Source organism: Tribolium madens, unplaced genomic scaffold (assembly GCF_015345945.1).
Source record: "Tribolium madens isolate multiple individuals breed KSU strain unplaced genomic scaffold, Tmad_KSU_1.1 Scaffold_91;HRSCAF=231;Tcas5.2_LG7, whole genome shotgun sequence".
NCBI lineage: Eukaryota > Metazoa > Arthropoda > Insecta > Coleoptera > Tenebrionidae > Tribolium > Tribolium madens.
The window spans coordinates 5,768,265-5,787,099 of NW_025401063.1; the positions used below are offsets into that span (position 1 = coordinate 5,768,265).

General features: G+C 32.0%; 1 protein-coding gene across 1 annotated transcript in view; it reads left to right on the forward strand.

The window, feature by feature from the left end:
• Window positions 1–2,246: 2,246 nt before the first annotated feature.
• LOC123010885 (nephrin-like) overlaps window positions 2,247–18,835 on the forward strand; it is a 96,735-nt gene continuing 80,146 nt past the window's right edge. Inside the window, exons 1-2 of the mRNA XM_044408055.1 lie at window positions 2,247–2,527; window positions 15,001–15,527. Of these exons, the coding sequence (XP_044263990.1) occupies window positions 15,125–15,527 (403 nt within the window). The 5' untranslated portion in view covers window positions 2,247–2,527; window positions 15,001–15,124. The remainder of the gene's footprint in view (window positions 2,528–15,000; window positions 15,528–18,835) is intronic.

Below are 18,835 nucleotides of genomic sequence, written 5' to 3' on the forward strand. Positions count from 1 at the left end.
GTAAGTACACGAAAAAAGTACGTGTTCAACACGTAAGAAAAGTGAGTTTTCTTTAATTGTTAAACAATGTACTATTTCTTGAAGCAAACGACGCCAAAACCAGCAAAAACGTCAAATTTATATACCCATAACAAAGGCAACTTTTAAAAACCGCAGTGCAATTAATTATTAATGTATTTCACTAATTTTGTTATTTAACACAATGCCAATTACTGTCCTCGTGCAAAAAACGTCATAAGCATCACGAGCGTTATTTGCGTCCGGTTTCGGGCATTTGCCCTCAATCGGTAAAACGCACCTCCCGCTCTTAATACTTAAATAACTATTGTTACTTGTTATAATTTAATTATTGAAATGAGTGGATAGATTTAGTTTGTTCAATTTTTGTCTTTATTTTTTTATGTTGTGCTTGGCATCAGTCGAGAATTTTCTCCGAAGTTTAGACTTCAGAGGATTGCTGTAGAATTACCTAACATTTGCCACAAAAACTTTTGTTAAATTTTTGTCCTTTACACATGCAATTACAACCTCGTTAACTTACAATTTCTCGATATTATGGTCACAAGGAAAATCAAAATTTGTCAGATGAATTTTGTCTACAAGTCGAACCTCTATTCCTTTTAGGCTTTGAAAAGCATCTTTGTCAATCTTCTCCACGAGATTATTCTCCAAATAAATGTAAACCAGTTCCTCGGTTTTTAAAGTTGAAGAAGTATTGACTGGAATCTCTTTTATAAGATTACGTAAAATGTGAAGTTCTGTTAAAACAGGCGAAAAAACCAGTGTAAATCTATTGTTGTTAGCTCGTTGTTATCGATTTCTAGAGATTCTAGTTTTACCAGATTTTTGAAGGCATTTTTATAGATGGAAGAAAGTTTTGTCAAACTTATTTCTAAACCGGTCAAATTGCTCACATTACTAAAAACACCTGAATCCAGCCGTGTTACTAGATTGTTGAGAATTTTCGAAGGAATTTTATTTTCACATAAAATACTCAACAAGAAATAAGTTAACTTAAAGATGAACATTTTTGACATTACTCTAAGAATCTTTCATTGGAACTAGCTACTAACAGTGGGTAAATGATCGACACAATTTCATCACTGGGATCGTATAAGGTTAAAAGATATTTTAGATTTATATTATATGGGACATCACCGATAACCATTATTGTAAAATAATATTTTTAAGATAAGTTTTATAAAACTTAACATTTTAACACTGTTCTATTATGTCGTTTGCTGTATAAATAAAAGTAAGAGGAATTTTATACCCAATATAACACAATAATATTTCAAATGCTGTTTATGTGCGATTTTTAAAAACATTGGAACAATTTGGTAAGGTAAAATAAACAAAAATTTACAAAAATTTTACTCTTTGTGTAAAAGAAGAATGTGTATTATATCTAGACCCTATTGACAAATTTAATCATACAACTACTGTTTCATACCAATAACATTAGTGAAAAGTGAAGAATAAAATAGACATATGTGAAGTCACACATTTTTTGTAAAAATTTCATATGTATGCATTTATTTATTAATATTTATACAAGATGATTCATGAGCCTGACCAAATTCTCGATGCAACCACCATTACTTTTCGCAAGTTATTTTGCGACAACTGTACCTAATGTTGGTTGCATCCAGAATTTGGTCAGGCTCATTATTCCTCGTGAATCACCCCGTATATTAACAATAAAAATTGTGTTGTCCTATTCTAACACCTTTTAACACTGTCAGTTTTGATTACATTAATTATTATTTTTTTAATTATTATAAGTATAAAAGTTCTTATTTAAAATTACTGGTATATATACGATTTCTTCCTTCACCTTTTATAATTTTTCAGTTCCAACGTTCGTGTTTTAATTCTGTGAACTCTGCTGGAGCGAGAAATCACTTTTAACAAATTTGATTTAAAAATCTTTCAAATATTTATACTTTCGGTGCTTATTTTCCGCTATCGATTGCATATTAAAAACTCGCAAGGCGCGCCCCAACTTCGCCAATATTGCGGTTGCGAAAATAGGGTCTATATCCAAACAAGCTTTGTAAATTAATTTCGCCTATCTTAAGGTGTACCACCGAGTGCGGTGTTCGCGACGCTCTGGACCGATTTCACGGCCGTTGTTTCCGGGCTGCGGCTCGTCAGCCCTCGCCCGGAGTCGTCGGGCTCCGGGTTTCAGGTCTGCTGTCCGGGCGGAGTCAGTCTGCAGTCCTTTTGCAGCATGGGGGTAGTTCTCTTTACTCCGAGTTCCCAGAGCGCAACACCTGGTTAAGTGCAACGCGTGGTCAAAGGTCGGGGGTTGCCCACAGACATTTTTTGATCGAAAAGGTCCCGGGTGTTTTCGTGTCAATTTATGTGTCTTGTCAACGTTACAACGATATAATAACTTCGAAGTGGTTGTTTTTGTGTTGTTAGCATGTGTTTGATATCGCTGCTTCGTGATGAGTTTACGCCCACGACGGCGACGGCGTCGAGATGCTGTGATTCGACCTAGTGATATCCTAAATAAACAAAGGTACACAAATGTAATTAAAGCGCTCCCAAAACTATCGTACATCCAAGTTTTTTCAACATGAAATATTCATTTAACACCAACGCTGCATTAAATTGACCAACTTTACCTGAAAAAAATTCATTTAGCGTTGCCGGCTTTAATATGAAACAATGTCTAACGGGGATTATAAAACCCCAGTTTTGCATTTCACAATTTATTTTATTAAATTAAATTTAATATTGTATTTTGTAACTTTGTAACCAAGGGAGAAAATAGTTTTTACGCCAAGGGGTATTACAAAGTTAGAAATTAAGAATGTGGTTTACGAGAAAATATTTTTTTGCTTGAATTTTGAAATAATTTAATTTAAAATGAGTGCGCCACTGACGGCCAAATCTGGCGAAAATTTAATGTAAAAATAATAAAAACTGGATGAACGTTGAAGCGAAACGAATATATTTGAATACGGAAAATGATTTAAAAACAGTAAAATATTCTTCTGCTCTCACAATATTTTTCAAACTTTGTGAGCCTTTATCTAGTGTTGCATTATTAATGCTGTGATTAACAGGGAATAATTTTATTGTTTTTGGTCACGAAACTAAAATTGGAATTTTTGTCACTACACGTACTACATTATAGTGATATTATAAAGATGTGAACATGTTTTGCAAAACAATGCTGTACATGCTCGTACATACATCGCATTACACTGATGAAACCAAATACGATTAACCTCAGATTACAATGTTAGATGGACAGATTGATATAGTAAGTGTATTAGTTAGCACATAGATTTTATGCATTAAAAGTAATTTGTTGTTAGTTATTGGAAAAAAATAAGAATGAAGAAGGTTTTTTTTATTAATATAAAAAAAAATGAGGAGATGCTGATTAAAATAAATGAATTGAATAATTGTGCAACTTTTAAAAATAAAACTTATTCTGATAGGATATTGTTTAGTAATAATGTGGTAATGAAAATTTTTATTTATTAAATAATTAAATACAAAAAGAATGTAGAGTAAAATATTTAGCAAGGGAATAATAACTGATGCTATATTAGCGTATTATACTCGTACTTACTATTATAGATATAACTACTCCTGGTGTTCTGTTACAACGTGAATCTTTTTCCGCTTTTCAAAAACTACATTAATTTTTTGAAATTTGTGATTATGTTTTCAATATTTATGCACTGAATATCACATATCAAACTACATTGTTTGAAACACAAAATATAAGCAGTGAAACGGGACTAAAAACACAGAGCTAAGTGATTTTTTTAATTTTTAATGGTTGACTATTACATTACACATTTCTTGGGAGTATATAGCAATATGGATGGATGAATCTTTAGTAAATACAAAGTGATATTGAAATTACTCTTGTCCTTTGTGCGACAACGTTTTTGGTTGTACCACAATGAAATGGTAATTGTGAAACGCTGGAACACGTAGACAAATTTGAATGTCTTTGCTGAAACAAGATCAATTTTTTTTTGTGTAAAAAAACAGTTTTGTTTGATAAGTGGGTTAATTGAATGACAATTTTTGTGTTTAAAGTATTAGTCAATTCAGTGGAATCCATTTGTTCTTTTCATTAAATAAAACTATTAATGTTAGTGAATTCGTGGTAGTTTAAAATTTAAACCTTTGGGATAAACATGGTGAATTAGCATAATCTAATTTATACCCAGCACACCCTTAATAATTAAGAAAGTTGTGGGGGTGAGGGTAAACGCTCTTAAATCTTTTGCTCTATATGTAAACTAATTCGTATTCTAAAATTAAAATTGGATATTCATGGTGATGTTTTTATTTTGTCGTGGACCATAGGGATTGATGATAAACGCCACTCTTGCATTTTATGGGTCCAAGAGCAAATGGTCGTTTTCAGTTTATTTATTAGCAATTTTTCTTCATTATTTTCTCTTCTTTGTTGCTGAGATTCAATTTGGGAAATTGCTTAAACGACTTATCCGCCTTAAAACAAACAAATTAAACCGACGACATCGAGTATAATAAATACTAAGCATGTGAATGTGAACGAAAATTCTAACATTCCTTTTGACTATGAGATATATTTACTAATACTTGTTTGCAGGGCGGTTGTCAGTTTGGGGTATATTGGACAAATTTCCCTCCTTCATTCGGCACTTACTACGTAAAAAAAAAATAGTAATTTTAATTCAGTATTATGCGATTGCTTATATAAATCAGTAAAATACAATCGACCGAAAAAATATATAACATTCTGCTACGGTTACCTCCTTTGCAATTTACATTATTCATTCCAGTTTGTAAACATTAGCTCCGCATATTCATGCAAATAGGTTTGTGTGCGCTTTTAATACAATAATTATAATGAATAGTGGTTTTTACGCATTTTGCTGGTTTTATTTTCAATAAACGCAGTCTAACAAATACCAATTCAATGTTAACAGCAGTGTTACATGAATAAATAAATTTTCGAATAGCTATTTAACTCAAAAATGAACGAATTTAGAAAGATACGGAAGGCGTTTTTTTCAAGGAGTGAATGTATAAAATGTATTTAGTCTTAGAAAAAATAATCTGTGAAACACAGGAAGAAAGGTTTTTTCTTCCTTTGAGTAAAGAGAATAAAGAGCATTTTTGGGAAAGGTAACTTTCTTCTTTTGTTACACAAATAACTACTAAAACTATTATACTATTCTATTGGAGTCGTTTTAATATTTTAAAAATACCTATTTATTAATCAAATTTGTTGTGAAATATAAGTTATTTACGTTTAGATTTAAGAGTTCTACAACATATAGATAACAACACAAATTACATTTGCTGGTAAAATTATAAATGTTTGACAAACAAGTTTATTATGGTCGAAAATTATATGAATTTGTTAATTTATTTGATAAAACAAATCCTATTAGTTGCATAAACCAAATTTAATATTTTTGGTTTAAAGATTTTATTTGATGAATTAATATCAAACAGTGTTAATATAGTAAACAAACGGTAAATCAATACATTGCTTGAAATCATGGGTCGTCAAAATTTCAAAAATGTAAAAAACCTTACTATTCCTGTCTAACCAAAACATTGTTTTTCAAGAATTCAGCAAAATTTTACAAAGACAAAAATCCAACAAGGGGATCTAAAATTCTACATGTGTTGTGAACCTTGACTAACAGAAATACGATCTTTATGTTGTTATATTATAAAGAGATTAATAATTGTTTTAGAACTCATTCTCGAAGGACAAAGCAACTAATGTGATCAAAATCTCATTTAGAAACACTTATGAAATTGCTTGAATTGGGAAAAATCTGCACGCAAAACAAATAGAAAAATAAAAAGTATTTGATAACAATTGATGAGGTTTGACCGGTCCGAGACTGAAACTTACGTATGGTGCTTTTCAACATTAGTGGCGAGCAATTTAGTGACTTAACAAAAGAAAGCCACCCACAACAAAGGAACCTAAAATTTATGCGACCTTTTCCAGCCATATCCGTTTGTAAACAACGGAAAGAACGAAAGAGATTATTGAAAATTTACGCGTGCTTTACTCTACTGTGCGGGAGATTATTCTACAAGAATAGAAATATTTTGTAAATTAAAGCAAAAGTGTAGTTTTATCAAAAAAAAAAAATAAAATAAAAAATTTGCATTTCAAATATAGGAACCTGTTTTTGTGCCTATTACTAGATTTATTTTTTATACAAGATTAAATTGTTCACGCTATTTTACGATAAATTATAGTTTCAAGATTAACACTCGCCCTAAATTTGAAATATATTATTTAGATTGACTTCGATAAAAAGTGTAGTAGTGTTTTATAAATTCTAGTTTACCGAGGATAAATATTTCCTCCAGAAGTATAAAATTTGTTATCTGCAAAAAGCTTCTTGAACTAAATTTGGTTTGGCACAAAACCCAAGACACAAAAATATAACAGTTGTGTGGGATTAGCGCATCCCCATTTCTAAACTCTGCAAGATTTTCAACTGCTTTAAGCAAGAGTGCCAAATTGTTGCTTATAATCCTTACTGTATTTTAGCTTCATGCTTACGATTATTACTATTGAGCTACGTAAGACGTGCTTTAAAATTACTTGATGACAAGATGTCTGCAAAGAGCCGTTAAAAGAGAGAAATGCTTGTCAAAAAAGCTGCTCTTGTTTTTAGTTGTATTGCCTCTAATAAGAATGTATTTTTCATAACGCATCAAAGAAAATAGAAATCACGTCTCTTCTTAGAACTTAATTTAATTAAAAGCCTTACTAAAACATAGTTTCAATATTTGTAAAGCTTTTAGAGCGTAAATTTATTCTTGCATCAAGTAAATTCTTTTTTCTTAATTTTTAATTTCTTGTGTCTGCTGAGTTAAGACTAAATTAATAAAAAAGCTGTCCCTGAAAAGATTTTAGGACTGAATAAATCGCTTCCTAAGTGATTTTTCATCAGCCATCAATGAGGATTTGAATAGGAAAAGATAACACAACAAACGTTAAACTTTTTATAGCTGACATTAAGCAGAGAATAAAAACCAAACCGTCTGCTTAAATTAAAATAAATACAGAAGTGGTTCTGGAGCAGAATATAATCTTAATTATGAAAAATTGGTTTTATTTGATTGCCTAAATCCGGTGGCTGATGAGCCCGTTGTTTACCGAATAAATAAAGGCCGGAAAACACTCGCTATAATTTCGAAAACGTTCATTATGTTGTAAAAGGGTTTAGTGATTCCGGTAAAATGTGCCTCCGCGCTTCCGCTCATCTCTCTTCTTAGCCGATAAATCCTAGCCCAAATTTGAATTTTCCCGTGTTTATTTATAATCGAATATTTTTGATTCATCCTTGTATGCATGATTTGACAGAAGCATTTTTATTAAAGAACAATTAAGCTTTTAATGCTCTGTGGTGCGGAAATAATCGGAACATGTTTATCGACCCAAGTTGTATCTTATTACATCAAATTATCTCTATGATTAAATTAAATCATAAGATTCATTTATTATCTTAATCTTTTTCAATATTTCCGAGGCCTCAGTAATTAGACGTCACGAGAGCTAGACTTTCAAGCGGGAAATTTCAAAAAGAAACTCTTGAGGTGTTACAACTTAACTTTTTAAACTCGTTAAATTATGTGATGGATGGCTCGTTTTATAAATCTGGGCACCATATGAGCTTGATCTTTACAATAAGGGTTTTGACAAATTGTCAGGCACTCTTTACGTGACTATGCCATCATTTTAAACAAACCTGAAGAAAAATTAACGACGCTTGTTATAAATCAGCTTCGCTGATAAAAACTTCTAGCTGGATTGTAATTTAGTTATTCTCTGACGTGACAGCTGCAATAAAACGCAGTATTGATAAAATTTACCCAAATTGGTAAAGTGCAAGAACAGACTTGCCTTTATTACTGTCATTTATCATTTGCTCAGTTGTGTCAATCTTACTTAAAAGCAAATTTATTTTTAAAAGTAAATCTACGTCTGACGTGCATTTTCTTCCAAACTATTTAAAGATATTCAGTTGTGGGAGTCTCTCAACTTTATTTTAAGTAATTTTTAAACAATGCACTCGAGATTTCGAATCTTAAATATTGATACCACAACAAATCTAACGCAATTAGGACTAAAAGCTTCAATCGCTGATCGGTTGTGGTAACTGGTAATTAACATGAGTTAACTGTAAGCATAAACTTGCAATGTGCATTTAATATGCTCTTCTCCGACAGGAAATTAAGCATAAAGAAATTTATTCAAATTGATTCAGTCTAAAATTTCTCAATATTTGATAAGAGTTGAAACAATTTCCGATACTGTGATTTATCACGTTATAGAAGACATTAAAGTAGCAAAAATAAAAATGACATGTAAAAGAACTTGAAAGTGTGCGACCAGTGATACACATCTTACCCCTTTAAATGAGGTTGTAGTGGTTGAATGTAAGTTATCACGGTTGTTGTTTGGGGTTGACCGTATGCTTTCATGTTATTAAATTTAACGTTCTATCTGAGCTTTCGCTATCTCGACAGTAGAGTTTATTAGGAAAATTTTCAAGTCATCTCTCATATTGTTGTATTATGCTTATATCGTAAATTATAATAAATTTAGTTTTTGTAAACTCTTTTTCAAATAAACCACTTACATTAGTCGAGCACTGTTATTGCCGTCATTTATCATTTTATACAGAATTTCGAACAAAAAACAGAGCATAAGCTTCCCTGTTGTGGGTAAATATGTACATACCGTTTTATAAGTTTTTTTAAACTAAAAAGTGTTTTTTTAATATTGCTGAAACGGTAACGAATTTATTTTAAAATATTTACTCAAATTAATTATGATTCTGTTTTTGGCTTATTATTTCGCTAATAATCAAGTTAATTAGCAAGTTGTTTTAGTAACAACACTAAACAAACAAGGAATAATTAATTAGCAATTAATTTTACCACTGTTGCGACAAATGACTGAATAGGTTGAAAAGATAATGTGGTGCATGGTGCAGAGTGCAAGAGTCAGTGGTGGCTTACAAAGGCAACAGCGTCTTCTCAATGTCTTGGTTTAATTTATTTTGTTGCTTTTGTTAATTGGTTTTAATTAACATATCTAAAAATCTTGTATAACAAGTTTTTAAAAATTATAACCATTTAGAATTCTATTTTAATTAGCTGTCTAAATAAGCTGTCATTTTTTTGTGGTTTGTTAGCTAAAAAACATAAGAAATTAGCGATGTTACGGTATACGCCGTCGGCAAAGCAACCGAGATAAAATCTGATCAAAACTTGGTCCAAACTTTTTAAATTGACTCTAGACTTTTTCAATTAAATGTCCCGCTTCTACGTTTAAATAACAAATAGTTTTGTTGAGGTGCTGACGTCGCTTCTTTTTACCTCGAGTCAAACAGTAAACATAATGTAGGACAATTTAATCATAGCCCTTACCATCTGGAGCGGAATTAATTAATTTGCCGGTTGAATGGAGTAAGAGTTTCTTATCGAAGAAATCCGTAAATGTGTTCGTAGGGTCCGGTTGTTGTAAACAGCCGCTAAATAGTGACAATAGTCTTAGTTTGTTGATTAGTAGCATAGTAGCACGCAAATTTGTCGTAGCTGTTGTGTTCGAGTCAATTTACTATTCTGTTGTTCCCGTGTGTTATGTGGAATTTAATCCCCGAAATTCGGAATTATCCAACACCCTCTGGAATTCTTGATAATCACAGAATGTTATTTGTAGTACCTGATGTAATTTTAATCATAAAGGAACAGGTGCACGATATATACTTAATCATGTTCTTGGATAATAGAAACGCAGTCTCGTCTTGCACAAAACAGGAATTTGTAAAAATTTACGATAAGCTTTAGAATTAAAAAATACGAGATGTTAAAACACTATTTTGTGGATGCTCGATATATGAAAATTCTCAGCACGAACATGACATAAAATAAAAAAATAACCATTTCTCTAATAAAATTTATGTGACATTAATGAACAAGCAACCTGGAGCAGAAGTGTAGATTTTATCTTTTGAATTTCGCTTTGATAAAAAACTTTCTCTTTTGCGATGTACAAAAATGTTACAGTAAATGCAAAAATCTTTGAGTTTTAGTCGAATTAGAGATGGTAATACACTTTGAAAAAATCATAACTAATTCTGCTGAGCTGTATTGATTGTTGGAATCTAGCCCAAAATCTCAAGTTGCGTGCAGTTTGCTGAGTTTATTGATTTAGCAAAAGCTCTTGTGTTAGTTTTACAAGATGTACTGCTTAATTTACAGTATATATTACCAACACTTGAAGTTACCACTGGTTAAGATGTTTGCTTTTCTCTAATTTTAAAGTCATATCCCACTTTAATACCTATTTTAAAAGCTTTGCGTTTAATCTATCACATATAAATTAAATTGAATTATTCAAAAAAAAATCGTGAATAATATTTCACACAACCCTAACGTTACGAAGCGGGAAATTTAAATATCTGTTGATTGCGAACAGTTTAATGGATTGAGTCGAAAGTGGAAACTGGAATAACCATTTAGGGCTTAAAGTTGGAATTGTTTTCCTTATTGTGTTGTTTCAAGTGTCATCTACATTTCGAATAGGTTTTGAACGATTTTATTTATTTTGATAAAGTCTACTGCAAAAGTAGAAAGTTTTTCAATGGGCTGGTGTATTACTTTTGTAAGATATTTTAATAAAATTAATATATCTTTAACAGAACCGAAAGTTTTTTGCAAGATATAATTTCCCCGGCGCATCCACCATTTATACCCACAATTTTTAATGGTAATCACTAATCAGAAATGTGTTTTAAATAACTTTATTTTTTGACACTGTCAAAATTTACGGTTTTTCTCCCGTGTAAGGAAGTTTTGACAACTGTTTGGCATTTCTCAATACAAAACGTCAAATTATTTTTAACAGATTTAAAGCAAGTTTAAGCCTTGTTGACTCTAATTTGAAGAATAAAATGTTGTATTCCACTCGTTTGAGTGTAAATCGGACGCTTTATTCCACCTCGTGGATGGTAAACCACTCGTTACACTCGTGGTTTAAAAATCCACTCGGTCAAATAAAGAGTCCGATTTACACTCAAACTCGTCGAATAAATAACTATTATTGAACAAAAAAGAGAAAAACATTAAAATAATTTTCCGATAAAAAATTTTTCCGTTTATTTAGTCGATTAATGTCTAAATCAACAAACTTTGTTTAAGATATATTTAAAAAAGATTAGACATTTAAAAGATTAAAAATGATATTTGTATGAACTGTAGGTACTTACGAGGATATCATAATTTAAAATTTTATAATTGATTGAAAAGTCCAGTTTCTTACAATTAAATAAAATTTTGGAAAAAAAATAATGAAATCTTTTCTACTGCTTATAAAAAGACAACACGGTAATTGTTTGTTGTTTTTAAAAATTTTTATTTTTGTGTACTGTTCGCGTTTTATTTGCAAATAAACTATATGTAAAGTTTATATTTTGTGTTAAATAAAGTAACTGAAATCGATTTCCTTTAAATCCTTGGGTTGAAGAATGATGACAAATGAGAAAGTTTCCCCGTGTTTGTTTGATTTCAACCCAATACCAACAGTAAACTTAAAGTTCATCGAGTTTGGCGTTATCTGTCAAAGTGTGTGAACAGCGGTAAGTTTTTAGAACAAAACAAAACAGAAAGCATTCCATTAATTCACAACACAAACAGAAATAACCGCACGTAGTTCAGAAACAGAATAGTGGATTCATTAGAGAATTCAATGCATGTATGGTGATTGCAAAGCGTTTTATTGCGTTTAATCGGTTTGTTTTTGAGAAGTTTTTGAAACGTAAAATTCTTATGTGTGACACACATTGTTCTCTATTTGAGCGTAATTTATTGCAATCTATGCATGTGTGATCAATAGCAGCCAAAAATCCCTTTGTTTTCGCGGAAGAAGAGATCGTAACGCGAACAGGGTCCAAATTGTTGAATAAAACATTGAATCAAAGCCTTTTTTTAATTTCTTTGTAGATCAAACTACCATTAGTAAATTATCTGTTAGGAAATGTACCCGTAGTAAAAATTGCAGTTGATATTTGCATGACGTTTTTCCGATAGCGGTGATAAGTAAGAAGGGTGCGATCGCCCTCACCCTTTGAAACCATCAACAACTGGCAGTGTCATTCGGTGCAATTAATATTCATCACGAGCTTCCAAATGGGCCGTAAAACAGAAACAGAAATCATTAATTTATACAAATGCCGGCGATGTTTGATTAATATTTGGGACGAATTCGAATTTACTAACCGCACATTTATAAAATCAATATCAACACATAGTCAGAGACATATTTTCCGTCGACGCCGTCAAGGCACGTCATTAATCTTTACGGAATTTATGTCTGTAAGGTTTGCATGACTGAACTGTTTGTTTTGGAGATGGGTACAGTTTCATTCAAACATACCCGGGGGAGGAAGCTATGTGAAGATTAACCCAGGGGTTTCCCACACAAAAAATCAATCACTGCCAAACTTGTTACAACAAAACCAATCAATCTGTTGTTAACAATACTACCAAGAAAAGGCAAATTTATAATTGTGGCTTTAGTTGAAAACTACTAAATGTCGAATTAAAACGAGTATTTTATCCCGCGATTTGGGTCGAGCTGCATCAATCGATCTCTATGTCCTGTCATTTCCTGGATTTACTGGTTCTTGCGCTATTAAGTGAGATTGTAGACGTCGTTAATAGAAAAACTTACTAAATTCTCTTCGACTTAGCGATAACAAGAAATAATAATTCGAAGAAACTTCATCAACTTTTATGAGCTTTTGTTTTTGTTTCTGCGAATTAGCCAAACATGAATGCAGCTTAAAATGTAACTTCATTTAGTTTAACTTAGTTTGCTAGTTCTTATCAGGAGGAACTAGCTTTGAACATTTATCAACGTCAGATGTAATCTATGTAAAGATGAATTCAACACTGTTGTGTCAATCAACTACATATTGCCACTTGCTGTTCCAGAAGTGGTTTTTATATTTATTTCCGGCTATAGACAAAATCCTTATAAATCACACCATTTATCTTCGAGATGGTTTTATTGAAACTACTTGACAGATTTAACAAAAAATAACTGAGATGGTAATTTTTAAATTTATCACTACGGCGACAAACGTTTTCTGAAAGCATCACTTATCCAATTTTCTTTAAAGTAAGTGACATTTTCTTCCCGTTTACTTCATATCTCTAGAGAGATTTCTATTTCATTTGGATTCAAATAATTAACATATTTTATTTTAACTGCAACTTCAAATGCACTTTGGAACGCTTAATTTTTACAGAGTGTAGTCCAGAGCGGTTCAGAACTATGGTTGGAACAAACCGTTTGGACACTATTAAACAAAATAAAATCGGAAATGAATATTGTTCTATGAAAAGATATCTACATCTCTTTAAATGATTGTAATTTTATATTGTCTTTAGTATTGTTTCTTGATTACAAAATATTTGTATAGTAATTAAAAATTAATTATTACCAAGTGAATAAAAAATATGGAACCAAACGTTTTTTGCTTAAACTACTTATTTTTTGAAAAAATTAATTGACGAATGATAAAGTACCTACTATAAAAATGAGACGTTTTATTAAAAATAAAATTTTCCGAATTTTGTTTTTGTTTTTGTGTTCTGCATTTTTTTTATGACAACCCATTACAAAACCATTTTTTTCATGAAGGTTATGATCTAAGGATTACAATTATCTACTTTATATTTAATTTTTATCAAAATTGCCATTTTGACCAAAAACGCATAACTCAAAAACAAAACAAAATTTCACACTCAAAAAACAGTTACATTTTTTATATTACTTTAATTCATAATAATAATAATTCTTTAGAGGCAAATGATTAAAAAAATGATTTGTTCCGTACTTTATGTATGTCATAAATAAATTCTCGGTACTTGTGAAAACTAAGCAGTTAATTCAGTAAATAAATTTTTTGCATATTGCGCCACTGAGCAATATTTGCCTTTTGATGTTATTGAAGTATTACTTTTTAAGCAGTCAACTATTAAATTTTGTGATTTCGGATTTTTTAAATGTGTGCGTTGTTTTCTCATTTTGACACTTCCCTTTACCATTAGTTTTGTGGCATACCACGGGGGACAGTAACAGTTGTTCATACTCTTATTAACTGTCAAATTATAAAATTTATGACGCCCATTTCTCTAGATTTGGAGAGGCTCGTAATACGAGGGGTTGCTTCCAATGAAAGCGATCACTTCAAGATACGTCTATCCCCATAAGTATACAAGGCAATAACATTGGACATAGGGTTGGGTAATAGGAGGGGAACTAAAGTGTGATTTTAAAGATAAATGACTTTGATTAAAACGAGTGACTTAGTCACCTTTTGGTGTTTTGATAGAATCCACACGTATCTTTTGTTTGGAGGTGCGAAGTTTAATTGAGTGAAAGTCTATAAACAACCAGAAGTGAGTTGGTTGTATAAAAAAATAAATTGAAGGTTTGTCGAGGTTAAATGGAAACAGAATGGTTGTTAAAGTCAGAGAAGTTCAAGTTAAGTAAGCCGCTTACTATAATTTGATTTTAAAATGATTCGGTTTGGTAATGAACTTTTTGGTAATTTTATTAGTTTAAAATAAATCTGCCATTGTAAAGTCTTTGCAAGTTAATTAAGTTTGGTGCTTAGAAATTTTCGATGGGGTGAATGTAGCGTGAAGAGTTAAAAAATTAATTAAATTTTTTGCTTGTGGCCTACACTGTATATTTTTATTTAAGTTAAACTGCATTAATATTGGCTAATAATAAAATTTTGTGAGCAATACTTAAAAAAAAGTACAACCATTGAGGAGTGTCTACTTTTTTGAACAAATTTGGTAGTCTAATTAATCGTTACAAATGCTGTGCAATTTAGGCAAGTTTTTGCATTGTTTCGATTACAAATTAGTTCCAGCATGTGCAAGCTATCTTATCCTTGTTTTTGTTTTCAGGCCTCGGTGTCGCTTCGCCGTCAGCATGTCGCAGTAGCTTCCCTAAAAACATTTCCTTCAAGTGTCCAAGGTGTCGACTCGGTGTTCAAGCGATAAACAGTTTCCAAATTTCCGGTCATGTAGCATGAAGATGTCAAGTGCGGGTTTCCTAGTGCTAGTCCTCGTGCTTTTAGTGACTTGTTCGGAGGCGGAACCGGCGACCGAATTCGCGGAAGCCTCCGATGGGGGTACGGCGTCGCTGCCATGCAACTTGGCCCCCAGCCATCCCCCGGACCGCGTAAGTGTTGTGTTATGGTACAGGGGTACGCAGGAAAGCCCCATCTATAAGTACGACCTCCGCGGCAACCGCCCTCAGCACTGGGCGGACGCGTCTCTCGAAAACCGGTACTTTCTGAGGGTGCTCGATGACGAAAGGGCCGTCATGAGCATCTCACCCACAAAGTTGACTGACGAAGAGGTGTTCCATTGTCGAGTCGATTTCCACAAGTCGCCAACTAGAATCACGCATGTCAATTTGACGATTGTTGGTGAGTTTTTGACAAATGAAAAATTATTATTGATTTTATTAAAAATGTATCCGGGAGGATGAAATGGGTGCTAAAAAATGTACACTTTATGCGACGGGAAATACTCTTCAGGTGTCTCAAGAGGCTATCAAAGTGAATGTTTAAGTTTTACTTTGAAACGTTTGCAGCGACGAAATGGAGTTTACCGAAAAGTTCGCGCTGCAAAAAAGGTGCAAGAACTGGCACAAAATGCAAGTTTTATAATTTGATTTCTTTTCTAAAAGGTTTTGAATAAAATTGCGCCCATCAGTCTGCTTAGTTTCCATATAATATGAGGAGCAGATTTTCAAAATGCAATGTGTCCATGTTTTTATGTCTCAATTCATAGGGTTTTTAAAGTTTTTTTGTAAAATGCCTAAGTACTCCAGTCGTAAAATTACTGTCCAGTTGTGTCCAATTTGTACATATTTTTTCACATTTATTTATTGTCACTGATATAAAAAATTAAAATTATTTCTTAAAAAAAGACAGTTTTTGTTCGCTCCTGCAAAAATGCAAATTTGGACAAAATGCTTTTGAAAGTCTGCTCCGGATATAATATATAGAAAAATATCTTTGTTTTTAAGTAAAAACTTTGGTACATCTATCTTCCTATCATATAACATATCACGTCTGGGAATTATTTTGCATTAGAAGTGTAACATATTGACTTAATCTAATTAGCAAATTGAATTTGGCTTTGTGGAAAGTGGCAGTTTACCAATGTTAAACCGTCTTTCTATCAATGACAAAAACTGTTGCTTACGTAACTCTTCCATAATTTTAACATTTACTTGCAAATTAAGATTTCCATTAGAATAATAGAGGTTACAACAGTTGTAGCTTAAGCTCAGACCTTTGTTTTCAAATAGAATATGGCAGATATTCTGAATAATTTCGTACTAACAGTCCATATCAAATTGATCTTGCCTTTGTTGAAGTCTACTGTACAAGATAACTTGAAATTCAATTTGCTTACAAACGCAAAGATGTGGTCTTACAAATGTGCTAGAATTGAGTTGCAAACTACCAAGTTTAGGTATTCAACTTTATCTAAAAAATAATAATTTTTTAATTTTTTTTTTGATATTCTTATACTTTGAGTTTATTCTAATATAAAAAGTATAACAAATGAGTTTATTTATTTTACTACAAATTCCTAAACATTCTCAACAATTTGTCGTTTTCATATACAACACAGTTTACCTCAGATTTTTTTATGAAGACAAATCTTGAATCAACACTTGTGAGCGCAATTCGTTTCCGTTTACTTAGCTATTAGTGCAAATTTCTCTTAAAATCGACAATTTGTTATTCAAAAGCTGAACCAAAACTCGTTGAAAATCGTCTGCGTTCGCAAGCCATTACCCATCATCATCAGATATTCCGATCGAACTCAGCATAAGCAAAAGAATTTTTGTTATAATTTGATTTTCATCTCACGCGACCTATACGTAAAAACTGCTCCCGTTATAACTCCGCGGGTAGCATTTGCGCCCTCCGAAGTGTATTAATGCTCCCTCTTGCTTTTCCTTTAATCGTTTTAGGTATGCGCCTCCGCTTCCTTCAAGTGACAAGATTTACACCCAGCTGTATCCACAAGGGCAGGGTCCGGCCCTGGGCAGTTAAAATATAGACTGATTTGCTAAATTACGAGTTTGTGCAAGTTCCACATAAATTTTGCGACGTCGTCTTGAAATTCTCAGAATTTAAGTCGAGTTTCGTGTTTTCAGAAAAATGATGCAGCAAATCCGTTCTCAAAGTTGCGCCGACAAATAAACGATTGCTCTTGATTTCCCCAATAGACTCTTATCTCAGTCATTAAGTAGTACCTTTTTCCACGTGAAAAACCCTTCGGTGTGTTCGTATCGGGGCGTTTCCAAAGCAGTGGCGTAACGGAATACAAATTGTACAAAACAGCGAACATTTTCCGCGACGATAACCCGTGCGCAACTAATCCAATTATCTTTCTCAGATTACGACCTTCACCCTTCATTTATTATTAGAAATAAATAAAGATCGGAACACGCGCTTGGTGATAATTTGCACGTGCGGTGACATATATGTTAAAACAATCGGATTTTTCTCGGAATTGATGGTTTTTAATTAACCGACTCGGTCCCGGTTTGGACACATAAATTATTGAAGAAATGAAATTTGTCCTCGACAGTTTCACCTCGGTGTAAATTTTTATTAGAAACCTCATCAGTTTTAATGAAAGTTGGTATGGAAATTTTTAACGGACATGACGTCTCCCCGGCAATTACTGCCGCAATAATACTCGTAGTACACTCGATCTGAATTATTCACTCCTGGGATGACTCACCCCCGCCTTTATTTATTTATACCCTTAAAAAGCGGCGTGCCGTGACAAGAAGAAAAGCGGCTGCAGGTGTATGGCCACCCCTCGGTAATATTTCGTGACGTTGCAGTCTACCCTTTGTTTTATTACCGCGGCGTTTTAGTGGAATTGCCTCATCATAGACTTATCCGAATTTCTAAAGTTTCAAAAATTTTTAATAATTAGAATGAAATACAAAATATAGAATTTGTTTTAAATATACTGCGTGTGCCATGTGAACGATAACTTACAATTCAATTTATAAGTGACAGAAACAAATTTTATCCAACAAAAAGAAATAAAAATTTTGTTTTTTTTTGCTTTACCTAAATAATACCTATAAATGACAATAACACTTGTCTAAGTTAGAGTGTTAAAAATAAACTTAATATTAAAAATAAAGATTTATTTTTTTGGCTTCTTAAACCTTATCTGACTTAATTTAAGAAAAAAAATAAATTTTCATTTAAAAATATTTATCCACACATTATTAATATATCAGACATCAGTTAGAACATCATAATTTTAGTATAAAAAAGTAAAATTGATAGAAAGTGGTTTTCCATTTAGAAGAATGTTGTCAAGTAATTTTTTTGGTTATAATTCTGTGAAATTTCCCGCTAGTAACATTTTGTACTATTTTTATCCGATTGGGAATTAGTCTATTCACATTTCAATAAACGCTTTAGTCAAATGTAATTTTAAATACAAATTTTAGCAGCAATTAATTGCAGGATTTGTTTAGTTGTTAGTAGCAACTAACGCTTTAACCAACGATAGCCGCTTTATTCTTATAGTTGAGTAAATCCATGAAATAACGATAAAACAAAACAACACAAAAATAAAACCACTGCTAGCAATTCCAGGCGCGGATAAATTCTAGTAAATCTCCTAAAAGGGTTGAAATGATTTAGATTCTCTATTTTGATGCTCGACGTATTGTCATAGT